Source organism: Prenolepis imparis, unplaced genomic scaffold (genome assembly GCF_030444845.1).
Source record: "Prenolepis imparis isolate NDT839.2.m4 unplaced genomic scaffold, iyPreImpa1.0 SCAF_3, whole genome shotgun sequence".
Taxonomy (NCBI): Eukaryota; Metazoa; Arthropoda; class Insecta; order Hymenoptera; family Formicidae; genus Prenolepis; species Prenolepis imparis.
In genome coordinates, this window is record NW_028141161.1 from 22,102,271 (window position 1) to 22,116,061 (window position 13,791).

Genomic DNA, 13,791 nt, shown 5'->3' on the forward strand with positions numbered 1-13,791 from the left:
TCGGACAGAAAAAAAATGATAAAATTTTAGTATGTCTTTATATCGGTAATATATGTCTGTATAATATCGTGAGTGTTTGCGAATGTACGAAAAAAAGGATCAACGATGAGATGATATACGTTGTTTAGTAAGGTGATTGTATTCATACTAAAAAAAGAAAGTCTTCTCTCATTTCTTCGTTATATAATATCTCTCAAATAGATGATAAAATAGAACTTTATTACATATAAATTGAGATATGTTTGAGATTTGAAAAAAATATACGCATTTATAATTTTTGCAATAAATTTCTTTAAAAAAAAAATTCATTATATTAAATTTATCTCTTGATCGAATAATCGATAATTGTTTTCCAAATGCCTTATTAAATAATATCAAAAGTATATATATATATATATATATATATTGAAGATATTATTATTATTATTTAATATACTTTGTAATATGTATTAAAGTTCTGTGAAAAAGTTTTCAAGAATATTTCATTAAGTAAGTGGATTGCTTTAATGTCTAGCCATCGCGATAATTCATTGAAAAACGATATATATAGTAGTATATAAAAATGAAACATATATAACAACTTTGCACGATAATATAATAATTAAAACTTTTTATAGTTTATGTCTATTAATTATTGTAATATCTGACATGTGATTGCTTTATCGTAATAAAAATTCTAAAGAAAAAATTATCTTATCGCGCCGGTTAAAATACTATATCTACGAAGTTCTTCCTCATCACGATGAAAAATTAAATTTCGCATCTTTACGAATATTTTGTCCCACAAGCCATTATATCTACGAAATTATCGTTGTATATAAAATAAGAGCAATAATAAAATAAATAAATAAATATATATATATATATATATATATATATAATTATATAAATTAATATAATAAAATAAAAAATCATATAAATTAAATATAATTATTATATAACCAATTATAAAGAAATCATTAAATTTTCGTAAGCATTTTAACAAAAAAAAAAAATTTCTGCATTTTATTATTTAACTTTAATAAATTTAACACATTGTTATATATTTTAAGATTTTGTAATTTATCTTAATTTGTATTCCTGTAGCTTTTTAAGATAAAATAAATGAATAATGATGAAGATGGAATATTTCAACATTTTCGTTAAATCATGCAGATGTATCGAGATCTGGAGCATAAAAAAGGTAATCATGTTTTATTTTCTATCATATTTATATATTCTAGAACACCTACACTTATATCTTTGTAAACAACTCGTTTATATTAAACTGATGATGCTCACACATCATATCTGTAATTGTAAATCTGTGATTTGCACATCATGAGTGAAAAGATATTATATATTTTTCAGAAATTTAGCAAACTTTTATGTATATATTATAAGATATAAGAATGATATATATAATAATAATTAAATATCTTATATAAATAAAATTTAAAAAGATCATATATATATTAATCTCTATCTCAATTATCAAAAAAATCGTTTTGTTTTGTTTTTTAACTTCTAGTAGATTAATATGAGGAAACATATACATATACTCATCACAAAAACGCAACGTTTATATTTATTATATTGTATTATATATATATATATATATATATATATATATATATATCTGATTATCTGATTTTATATCTGATTATATTATCTCTTTTATTTTCTCACCTTATTTATGTATACTTAATTATTATATACATAACGATAAAATTCTGTAAAAATACTTGCGGTTCATAAATATATGTCCCAAGTAGCAAAATGACGTCATAATGACGGTAAATTTTGGTCAAAAAGATCGATTAGACGTCTTAATTATTAGGTCTTATAAGACCCGAAAATGACGTCGATATGTCACATCCACAAGACGTCATTTTCTGACTTCTTATTGACGACATAATATGACGAATATAATACTTAAAATTGACAAAACTTCGATATTTTAACAACTAATACATGGCATCAGTTTTAGCCCAGTAAGAATAAATCATTCGATAAATATATTACATATTCGATAAATTAGATAATTAGAATATAAAAGTTTAAAGTATATTTGACAACAGAAGAATGCCTTAACAAATAAATTTACGCGCATACGTAAATTTATTTGTTAAAAAGGCATTCTTCTGTTGCCAAGTGTACCTTATAGTTAGAGGTACTTTTGGTACTTATATGATACTTTTAATTTTAATAGCAGTTGTTTGCCAGCTTTATATAATTCCATGACTAAAACTTAAATACGAGATAGATAGTGCATCGCGCGTCGCATAGCATAAATGAAAAAACTAAATTTGGACGAATTTAAGACGTCTTAAGACGTCTTCAAAATAACGTCTTTAGTTGATCTAAAAAATAACGTCTTATAAACGTCCATTATTAGTCACTGACGTCATGGACCAAAAATGACTAAAAATAGACGTCATAATGTCGTCTTCTGACGTCACTTTGCTACTGTATATATATAAGTTTTTAAGAATTAATTTCTGGTCAAGTAAACGCGTGCAAGCGAATTATTAAATATTATTTTGTTACGTTATTATTAATCAAATTATTTTTTATTCCTCTCGGTATAGAATTTCATTTATTTCTTAAATATAAAAAATGCAATTTTGATATGATTATATTGTACAGTATAAATATAATTGTGGTCTAAACATGAAGAAAAATAAGTAGCAAATATGTATTCGATTACAAGTAAGAAACATATATATATATATGTAATTGTGTGTGCGATTAATTCAAAATCATGCAATTCATATCTCCGTGATAGAAACACAAGATATCTAAAACAGAGAGATATCGTCGACGAAGCAAATAAATATATGACGGCGGCGATATATATAGTGCTATACCATTACTACAAATTATAAAACGAATAGTAGACACATAAACACATCTTCTAACAAGAATAAAGTTTGCCAAAGATGTCAACTAAAAAATGTTTCTTACTTATAAATAAGATTCGCGGTTATTATAAAAAAATCTTATTTATATATATTATATATATATATTACCTCACAATTTATCGAAATGTCTCTAATCCTTTATTCATAAGGATGTTGAGAATGAAATAGTCGCCAAAATCGATATTTTTCATATAACAAGATAAATCCTTACTTTTAAAAAATAATCTTCGAGCTCGAATGCGCGAGTTTAAAAACGCTATACGTTACTAGAGGACGCACTCATCGAAAATCTTTGAATCGTTTGATCGACCAATTAGGTTGAAGGAGTGAAAATTTCTTGTTCCGATTCGTCGACTCGAAGTGACCAATCAGGATAAAGATCTCGTTGTTCCAATTGGTCAATGAGAATCACTATGTCAGTAAGTTTTCTAGGGATTTTTGTTCTTCATTCTCTTTAGAGTTGTCATCAATGATTGTCTCCTTAGTTACCATCCCTCCTTTTCTGTTGGCTTAAATTTCAAATCGGTTGAAATGTAACGTCTCTCTTCTGTTTTCACGACAGTTCGGAACAGTAGGAGATTCGTTGTATATCTTTTGTAATTTTTCACGTGTAGGATTTCCTCGGAGTATCCTCGAAGTTGTTGAGAAATTGTGTTAAAAGTAAGTACAAATACTTTTATTAGCGATATCTCCAAAAATAGCGACGATAAAAGCAGTGATTATTTCTAAAGTTTCAAAACCTCAAAGGTCAAGAATATTTTCTTTTATTTAAGAAAAAGGCGAAAGTAAATTCTTCATTTTCCATTTTTGGTTCAACTAAAACATTTTTTGCTTTCAGAAATATTTAATAATATTTTTTTACAATGTGAAAACAATTTTTGTATTTTTCGTTGGTTTTTTTCACTGCATTGTGCTTTATGATAAAATATGTAAATGTATGGATCTGCAAATATATATTCTTTTCATATTAGAGACATTAAAAATTGTGCATTGGCAAATATTCTTGATAAAAATAATGTTTTTGACTTTAATGTTGACTGGTGAAATATATATACTATTTACGAATATGTAATTGTTTGTGTTTAGATTATTTCAACAAAACTAAGAGCATAAAATAATAATAAAATCAAATAATAATAAAAATAATATTGTTCCATGCTACTGTGTCGTGCTCTTGATGAACTGTATATATGTGTAACTTAAATTTTTTTAGATGAACGATGATACTGTTTCTGTTGCTTTACGCATCCGTCCATTAGTGATAAGCGAGATTGAGAAGGGATGTCAAATGTGCTTGGATGTTGTTCCTGGAGAACCACAAGTTCGCATATGTAATACCGACAAGGCATTTACGTATAATTATGTTTTTCCTCCTGAAGTTGGACAGGAGGAATTTTATGATATAGCCATTAAACGGTTGCTAGATAATACTTTTCAGGGTAAATATTTCTTTACGTTTTCTATAATTTAAAGATATATTTTTTTATTATATTTAAAATAAATTTTTTTATCAGGCTATAATGTTACAATATTGGCATATGGACAAACTGGAAGTGGCAAAACTCATTCTATGGACACCAATTATGTAGGAATGGGTGAGAAGGGTATAATACCAAGAGTGACCCATGATATATTTGAAATAATTAAATCTAAGGAAGATTGGAGTTTTAAAGTTTCTGTATCATTTATGGAATTATATCAGGAACAATTGTATGATCTCTTATCTGATAAGCAGAGAAGTCAGTCTATTGTTGATATTAGAGAAGATGGAAAAGGTATAAAAATTTTTGGCATAACTGAAAAAGAAGTTACAAATGCCCAAGAGACATTGGAATGTTTGAGCCAGGGTGCTTTGGGTCGTGTAACTGGAGCGACTGCTATGAATGCACATAGTAGTCGTAGCCACGCGATATTTACAATATGTATACATCAACAAAAGATAGATGATCCGTGAGTAATTCCCTGCTGATTTCTCTATTGCATTTTTTGCTCTCCTCTATTGTTAAATTTGTGAAAATAAAAATTCTCTTTACACAGAAATACAGCGACGGTGGCCAAATTTCATCTAGTTGATTTAGCTGGCTCGGAACGTAGTAAAAAGACTCAAGCCACTGGAGAGCGGTTTAAGGAAGGTGTGAATATAAACAAGGGACTGTTAGCTTTGGGTAATGTAATTTCGCAACTCGGTGATGGTGCTCCTGGAACATACATTGGATATAGAGATAGTAAACTCACAAGATTATTACAAGATTCTCTAGGTGGTAATTCCATGACTCTTATGGTTGCCTGTGTTAGTCCTGCTGGTGAGTATTCATATATATATTATATTTCATTTTAACATAGGCTGCTTATGATATAATAAATCTAATAAATCTATTTGCAGATTATAATTTGGATGAAACTCTTAGTACCTTGAGATATGCGGATCGCGCACTTAAAATAAAAAATAAGCCGATCGTAAATCAAGATTCGAAGGTAGCCGAGATAAATCGACTGAATAAAATTGTTCAAGAATTGCGATTGGCTATTCTAAATCAGGAATCTGGTATAACTTGTCCTAAGGAGCACGAGGAACTCGAAGAGAAATATAGCATATTGCAGCAAAAATTCAGAGATGTGACAGAGAAATTGAATTTGAATTTAGGAGAAATCGTTGTCATGCATGAACGCGCGGTGATGGCTGAACAAGCGCGGGAAAAGATCAGATCTGCTATGGCGACAATATTGGCTGAATTTAATCAAATTTTACAAAATCTTAATGATTGTTCCACAGTCAGCAATGAAACATATAATACATTGAAAGCAATATATGAAAAAATGTTAGGTAAGTATTTTGCTGTGTGTAAATATTGTACAAACCGTTTTAAACGATTCTTTTCGCATAAAAATTTGATCCTTATTTCATCTATCTAGATATCCAAAGTGATGAAAAAAAAGCATGTGAAGAACTTATAAATCATGAAATATCTAATTCTAAATATTATATGGTACCTATGGGAGAAAGCACAGAACGTATAGAACACATAGAAGAATTAAATAATATTGAAGACAGTTTAGATTATTTTGATAAAAAAGAGGAAGAACACACATTGCGACAAGCGGAACGAAACAACGAAGTTCAAAATATCAATAAGGAGCTGGCGCTTAAAGAAACTCTTATAGCTGAGCTCTTAAAGAATGTTACACAACAAACTACAGAGAGCCAGAAGAATATTGTAGAAATGGAACAAGAAATTAAACGACTGCATGTGGAAAAAGAAGAACAATTACAAACGGTACATGCGCACAATGTTAGTTCCAAGTAAGTAATTAAAAAATAATAATTAATATTTTACTCTATTCTATGGATACTTTATGAATTCTCTTTATACAGATTAGCTGAAACACGTCGTAAAAAAGTGCAAGAATTAGAAAGAAAGATAACGGAATTAACGCGTAAATGTGTGGAACAAAACAAAGTAATCAAGACAAAGGAAAAGAAGGAACAAAAGGTTAAAACTCTTTCCAGTGAGATACAATCACTAAAAGAGACTCGAATCAAGCTTATCAGGCAAATGCGTAATGATGCAAATAATTTTACAAAGTGGAAACAATCTAAAGAAAAGGAAATTAATAGATTGAAAGCTCAAGATCGTAAGCGTGCTTGTGAAATGGTACGCATGAAAATGCAACATAATAAACAGGAGAATGTGTTTAAGAGAAAAATGGAGGAAGCTTTTGCAGTTAACAAAAGATTAAAGGTATATTTTTTACGATCATATTTGATAAGAGACTTATCTTACTTGGATATTTTTTAACAATTTTTTTATTGCAAATATTAATATCTTGTGTTAATTATTTCTTTATATATATTCGTACAGGGTGCATTGGAGATGCAGAAAAAAGCAATGCAGCGACAAGAAAAGAAGGCTAACGGCAAAGATGAGCTAGAAACATGGATAGCTCAAGAATTTGAAGTGTTAACGGCAACTGTAGAAGCGAATCACTCTCTTGAAAGATTAATGCAAGATAGAGCTTCCTTGGTGCGTCAATTGGAGCAATTAAAAAAAATTGGCGACTTAAACGAAGAAAAACTCGTCAATGAATTTATAGAGCTGCGTAATGAGCAAATTAAAGACCTGCAACAAAAAATTCTCGAATCAGATCAAGGTAAGATATCTGAGATTATTTTAATTAGGTAGTAGATTAATTTTAATTAATCAAATAGAATGCACAGCCTTCCATTCCATTTTTTTTGTTTTTTTTTGTTTTAGAGACTAGAGAAAATACCAGGTGGAATATGATACGTACAATAGCAGATGCCAAGGTGGCATTTAAAACTCTTTTCGATATAGTTGCACAAGATAGGAAGCAACAATGTTATAAGTATAATGAATTGAAAGTAGGTATATATGCATCATTTATATAATTTTACACGCATTATATACTTTAGTCACTAAAATAACTGATATTTCAGGAAAAGAATCAGAATTTAGAAACGCAGTTCGAAAAATATAAGAAACGAGACAAAGAGAGCAAAACTACATCTCCACAAAATATATCTGATGCATCTTCCACTGAAACTTCGACAAAACAAGTAATTAAATCAAAAATAATTTTGAGAACATGTTTTGTTTTTTATTGAGAGATAAGATTATTTTTATTGTTAATATGTGTTTTAGAGTCTGAACGAAAATAATGAAAATAAAAGATCATTTCAAAAAGAAAAAACAGAATCTAAAATAGAAATCATTGATGAGAATGCTGATTTACACGATAGTTTTACGATGGAAGACGATGTTAACAAAGATCCAGATTGGATGAACACGCCACTTTATAATCGCATACAAAAGTTACAGGTAATAACAATGCACATTTTTAATTACGATTATTATTATAAATATCTTATGGATATTCTGAAAACTCTTTGTTGTCAAGACACAAAGATTATATAATTATATAGAAGATTATTAGATTTTTATATGATTTTATTTGTTTAGAACAAATCCAAACTCTCAGTTCAACGATTGACCTTTAAAATAGAACCTAATGAAGTAAAATGTTCGTGTAAAACAAAATGCTCCACGCGAGTATGTACGTGCCGTAAGAACAACACTACGTGCAACAATTGTAACTGTAATCCAGAAAAATGTCAGAATAAAGATAAAGAAAATGTAAGTTGCTCTGTCTAGATATACTATATATTAATGTTAATTTACATATATATAAATGTGTTAATGATTTCTTCTTTTTTCAGTTGCGCACTACACTGTTTTCGGATGTTTTGGAAAACGAATCAATATCTGATTAGAAGAAGAAAAAAGAATTTTTTTCTTTTCCTAATCATATGAGAAGTACAACTATCTAATGGAGAGTGTGTTGTGTGCTTAATTTTCAAATATTGTATATAATCTCTCATGTCATGGACACATTTATTTCATTTTTCATAGTTTTCTCTTTCTTCCTTTTTATAGGTATGACTATCTGTTGGTTTCTCATAGTTTAGGTTTTATATTAAATGATAATGCTTCAATTGATGTAATTGTCCAGAGATGAGTTAGTGTTGACACTACATATACATTATTGATATCTCACAGTTCATAATAATAAATATGTAAATATAATTTATCAGACTCGAATACAAAAATAATTTAGACAATAATTTAAACATTTATAAAGCAAAAGCTCTTGTTATCAATTTGTGTTCTCTTGAATGATTCTAATTATCGGATCGATGTATCGGCAGAGAATCCTGGAAAACAACTGAACGTTCTAGTAACCGGAAACGACCAGCAGTGGCTCTGACAGTCTGACAGTTCTGTCACGAGTATATATATATATATATATATATATATATATATATATATATACACACATATATATGTATATATATGTATATACGCGAGCGATAAGGTCGCGCAAGCGCGATTAAAAGGTCTCGCATCGAAGATGCCGTACTGATCGTAATATAAATGGATCTGGAAGAAGACTTTGACCGTTCGACTGGACCGACAACGGTGAGGGGATTCGTCTGGTCTGGTGCTCGATCGACGGGCACTCGCGCGGAGAGAGAAAGTGCGGGCGGTCGCGTTTTCCCGAGGCCGACGCGTTTCAGACGTGTTTGGCGGCTTCCTCAGGGCGGCCGAACACGACGAAACGAGTTCGGTTCCTCGGCGTCTCGCGGTAAAAAGAATCAAAATTAAGGAAAACAAGAGTGTTTGTGTGACACAGTGTTCGGCTTGTATAAATATATGATACGTTCTCCGATGTCGAGCTTAATAAATCATTACGAGTCGAGCAGAATGCGATGGAAGACGACGCGTCCTGCCCATCGCCGTTAGCTTCATTATTCAAGGGATTTGAGTATCTGTCAGGGTATCGAATAATAATTCCCCCTGCTCTCGGCTCAAATTTCTTCTTCGATCTCATCAACATCATGGACGGAGCCTGTCTTCATCAGTTCGTCACGGCTCCCCTTAAAAATTTCCTCCACCTCCAACGAATCAGAGAGTAAGGCGCGATTTTTAGAATATAATTTTAATAATTGATTTTATAATTGATCGATGCCAATGATTTGTTGAAAGTGTAGCAACTTTCTAATCTTAAAATGTCATAAGTTCTAACGAAATAACGTATATAAAAATAAAGAATGAATGTAGAGGAAAAGTATGTATGCTTGGATTTTTACATGGCTGCGGAACGTGATTTATTAAAAAAATAAAACTCATCGCTTATTGGCTTGGCTTATCTTAGACTTAAGTCCCCTGGATTCTCATTATAATTTTTTATATTTCTGGAATTATTCTGAACGTTTAGCATGTAACATCATATGCAAAGTAATTTATGTTTATGCATGATTTGATGATCCATTTCCTATAACAGCTGATTTAATAACTTTAATATTCTGCTTATCAGTTATAAAAAAACTGAGTAATATGTTAACTGTAGTATTAATTGTAACTGTGTAAATGTAACATGTTATTAGCCAGATCTTACCTTGTTTTTTTGCTTATAATTATTAGTAGGCAATATTTTAATAAGCATGAGCGAGTTTTTTAATTCATTGATTCATCAATTGCATGTGCAGCTTGCATTGCAAATGCAGCACTTTGCTGTATTTGTGCATCATGTGATTGATCAATTGATGAATTTAAAAACTTGCTCTATATATTGTATGCATGTTCTGCCATATATAATTAAAACTTGAATTCTTTTGAATATGCATAAAATAATCATAACAAGTTATATTTTATAATTCATTAAAGACAAAATTCTGTGTTACATATTTTGTTATATTTATACATGTTTTATTATTTATTAGACAATTTTATATTGCATTTAGTCCTTCCTTTAACTTTGCAATTATGTGCTCTTTCTTAAGCTTAAAAGAGATTAAATGAATGCATGCATTGGGTTTGAAATCTTTAATGGAACGCACCAGCACCGCTTGTAGAAGATCAGTATCTTCGAGCAACAAACTCTCTGTGGATCATCCTACGAGCATGGACATACAGAAAAATATCGTGCGCGGTGTCATATTGGATTACTACTTTGGAATAGGTTCCTTCAATGTAGCTGAGCAAACAGGTATTGTTAATTGATATAATAACTCGTGTGTAATGTATCGTAGTGTGCTTTTTCTAAACGTATGCAAGTATACATTGATATATAATTTTAATATAGAATTTAAACATAAGCTTTACGCTAAGGATGTATTGCACAACTATTTGATTGTTAACTTGCTACGTTAGTATTGTATAATCTAATTGTGAAATTGCATAATACCATATATATATTAGAGAATCTCCCTTAATTTCATTAACCGCCTTATATGGATTACTTTTGTCATATACAATCTACTAATCTTCTTTCATCTTATATAAGAACTTCTTATGTTTCAAAATTCCTTACATAATAATCTCTTATTGTATTTTGACAAATAAATTCCTTTGTACAGAATGTGTCGTTAACTTTGATGTTATAAGTGTTGTGTTTTGTTAAATGGTTATACAATGTTATTGTACAATATTTAAGGATAGAGCTCTGTTATATAATTACTTAATTTGTCATTAATTTATCAACAATTAGTCAGCTTTATAAGGTATAACGATCAACGGTCGAGAAGAGGATAAAAGTCGAGAAATAAAACAAATGTATATATATTTGCAGGGTCAAATGGATGAATCCAAGAGCATGCACGAATAAGGCGTACATTCCTACTCCAATAGAACATGTAGCAAATGTGGCGACTCATGGAATATGGGTTGTGCCATCAGTAATTGGCGGTATCGAGCTTATACGACGTTCGACGACGTGGGCCCAACTTGTGTCCGCGTGCGTATACGGCACTTCCTTGTTTCTCGTCTTCGCGGTGTCAACCTTTTTCCATAGCGTACACTACTGTAATCATAATAGGTATGATTACTCATAATCATAATAGTATGATACTTAATCATATATCCTCCTCTTCGCTTTCAATCTTCCAATCGTCACACATAAACAAAATATATATTTATCATGCATAATATTTCAGACAATTGAAGGATGCGTTACATCGCTGTGATCGTGCTATGATATATATCTTCATAGCAGCCAGTTATTTTCCGTGGTTAAATGTAGAACACTTCTCGGACGATGAGCTCTTAGTTGCGATGCGATACGTTGTCTGGATTATGGCTATAATTGGCATCCTTTACCAGCAAATCTTCCATGAGAAATACAAGATGCTTGAAACTATTTTCTATGTAGTTATGGGTATTGGACCTAGCGTCGCAATCCTTAATGTTGTAAGTAAAGCATTTGAATTATCCTTCAAATTGAATTTTGTTTCGAGCAACGTAAACGCGGAAAATATTATTAAATATCTTTTATTCGATCAAACACGAATAACTCAATTTAATATTTTAATAATTATTCGGATAATATTCTCACGTATACAAATGTGTTATCTTTACAGTATAACTATTACAATATTGCGGAATTAAAACTAGGCGGACTGATATACGTACTTGGCTTAGTATTTTTCAAATTGGACGGTCGCATACCTTGCGCGCACGCAATCTGGCATCTTTTCGTGGCCGCGGCAGCTGGATTTCATTACTACGCGATCCTGAGCCACGTATTTCCTGAGACAGACCTGACGAATGTTCCTGGAGCATCCAGCAATATGCCGCCGTTGTCTAACGTGCTAAAGTCTCATATAGAAATGTAAGAGTTGTATACTATTTTCTACAATATTTCTTCCAAATGCTAAAGATTCTAAAAAGAAAGTTCTAGTAATTTCAGGGATAAACCCTGTATATATTCTGATAGAGAAATGTGTCTTTCATTTTTACTCATTTGGAGAAGTTTTTGATAAAGATAAATTGATTTTTTATATATACATTTGTGACTCTTACGTCTGTACTAGACAGTCGGCTTATCACGATTATTCCAAATGTTAGTAAGCAAAAGTCGTGCAATATGTAAAAATTTTTAGTTAGAAAAAGAAAAAATGGCGTAGCATATATTTAAAAAAAAGTTTAGTACCTGACGGCTATATGTGCGGCTATTATCGATATGTTGAAACAAAACAAAAAAATAGTTATTATTAGCAGATGATATATTATGACTCATTTACTTTAATTGCATTACAAGTTCGAATACAGTGAATATTGTGTCTTTCATATGATTTAGTACGCTAGTCTTAAAACCATTTATGAATGCCAAATTATCGTATAGAAAGAAGATATTTATCTTATATTAAATAAACCTGTATTAGATTTGAAAATTACATATTGAAAATAGTACAGGTATTATTTTCGGAGTAAATGCGCTATTTTGTTTTACACTGAGTTTTATAAAAGTCTTTACATTAGGATCTACAAAGTGTAAACACTAAATATTAGCTTAGTGTGAATGGAAACCAAATTGACTGAATATGCAATTTCTTTGCTTTCTACCAGAAGTGTCAATCGTCTTTATGTTTACAAATGTATTGTGCCAAAATTCATGTTTGTATCTATCTAATATAAGGTTTCCAACACCTATATATAGATATAATATATAGATATAACAATATAACTGTATTTATATTGTTACTATGTATGGAACAATCTTTGTGTAAAAAAAAAAAGACAGAATATTAATACTTGAATTACAGTAATTTTACAAGTATTTTGATGTGTATTAGCTATGAAAAAGAGGAGGGTTACTCTCTAGATAATTACAATCATCAAACGTTTCACACATATAATGTAGTATGTTACAACAATGGCCTTAATTGTATCATTGATATTGACTTGATATTTTGACTATGAGAATATTTATGTTATGAAGTTTAATCTTTTATTACTGGTTTGTATATTAATAATTATAATTATTGTGTACAGTTGTGTACACATTATAAAATATGTTTATATCGTAAATAATTTATTTATAGTATCATTTATATATCTCTATAAAAACATACTTTACAATTTTATTTCTATTTACTTATTTATACGTTAATTGTATATTAAAATTAAATATGCATTATATACTCTTACATGTATGTATGTAATAACATACATATGTAATATCATACATATGTAATATATGTACATACAGTATTGACGCTGTAAAACATTGTTAAGATAATGACATTAATTTGCGATATATGTATGTATCGCGATGTAAAAACAAAGTACAAAGTGATTATCGGTTATGAGTTTATTCACACTGTCTACTTTTTGTCCTTGTAATTTGTGCAGTGGACCAAGTATTGTAGAATAATATATAGAGCAACATGTAGCATCACTGTCATTGTGGTATGCTTTCTTGGTATGAGTGTACTTCTCTCAACAAGTAATAAATAAAGAATTATATATTGGCGCAGGAAATTATGTTTCTCATTTCTGCAAAACTGACATGTTATCGGTGCAGAAACGAT

General features: G+C 29.8%; 2 protein-coding genes across 2 annotated transcripts; both read left to right on the plus strand.

Moving 5' to 3' along the window:
• The first annotated feature begins 3,439 nt into the window (after positions 1-3,439).
• Positions 3,440-8,682, plus strand: Klp3a (kinesin-like protein 3A). The gene is made up of 13 exons (XM_083032969.1): positions 3,440-3,563; positions 4,117-4,342; positions 4,418-4,853; positions 4,941-5,206; positions 5,287-5,727; positions 5,817-6,204; positions 6,277-6,643; positions 6,764-7,052; positions 7,157-7,284; positions 7,360-7,479; positions 7,565-7,741; positions 7,883-8,056; positions 8,140-8,682. Exons 2-13 carry the CDS (start codon positions 4,117-4,119, stop codon positions 8,191-8,193), a joined length of 3,066 nt encoding a protein of 1,021 aa, XP_082889095.1. The 5' UTR covers positions 3,440-3,563; the 3' UTR covers positions 8,194-8,682.
• A 119-nt stretch (positions 8,683-8,801) lies between these two features.
• LOC145933354 (monocyte to macrophage differentiation factor 2) lies at positions 8,802-13,741 on the plus strand. The gene is made up of 4 exons (XM_083032972.1): positions 8,802-9,392; positions 11,052-11,297; positions 11,416-11,668; positions 11,839-13,741. Exons 1-4 carry the CDS (start codon positions 9,190-9,192, stop codon positions 12,091-12,093), a joined length of 957 nt encoding a protein of 318 aa, XP_082889098.1. The 5' UTR covers positions 8,802-9,189; the 3' UTR covers positions 12,094-13,741.
• The last annotated feature ends 50 nt before the right edge of the window (positions 13,742-13,791 follow it).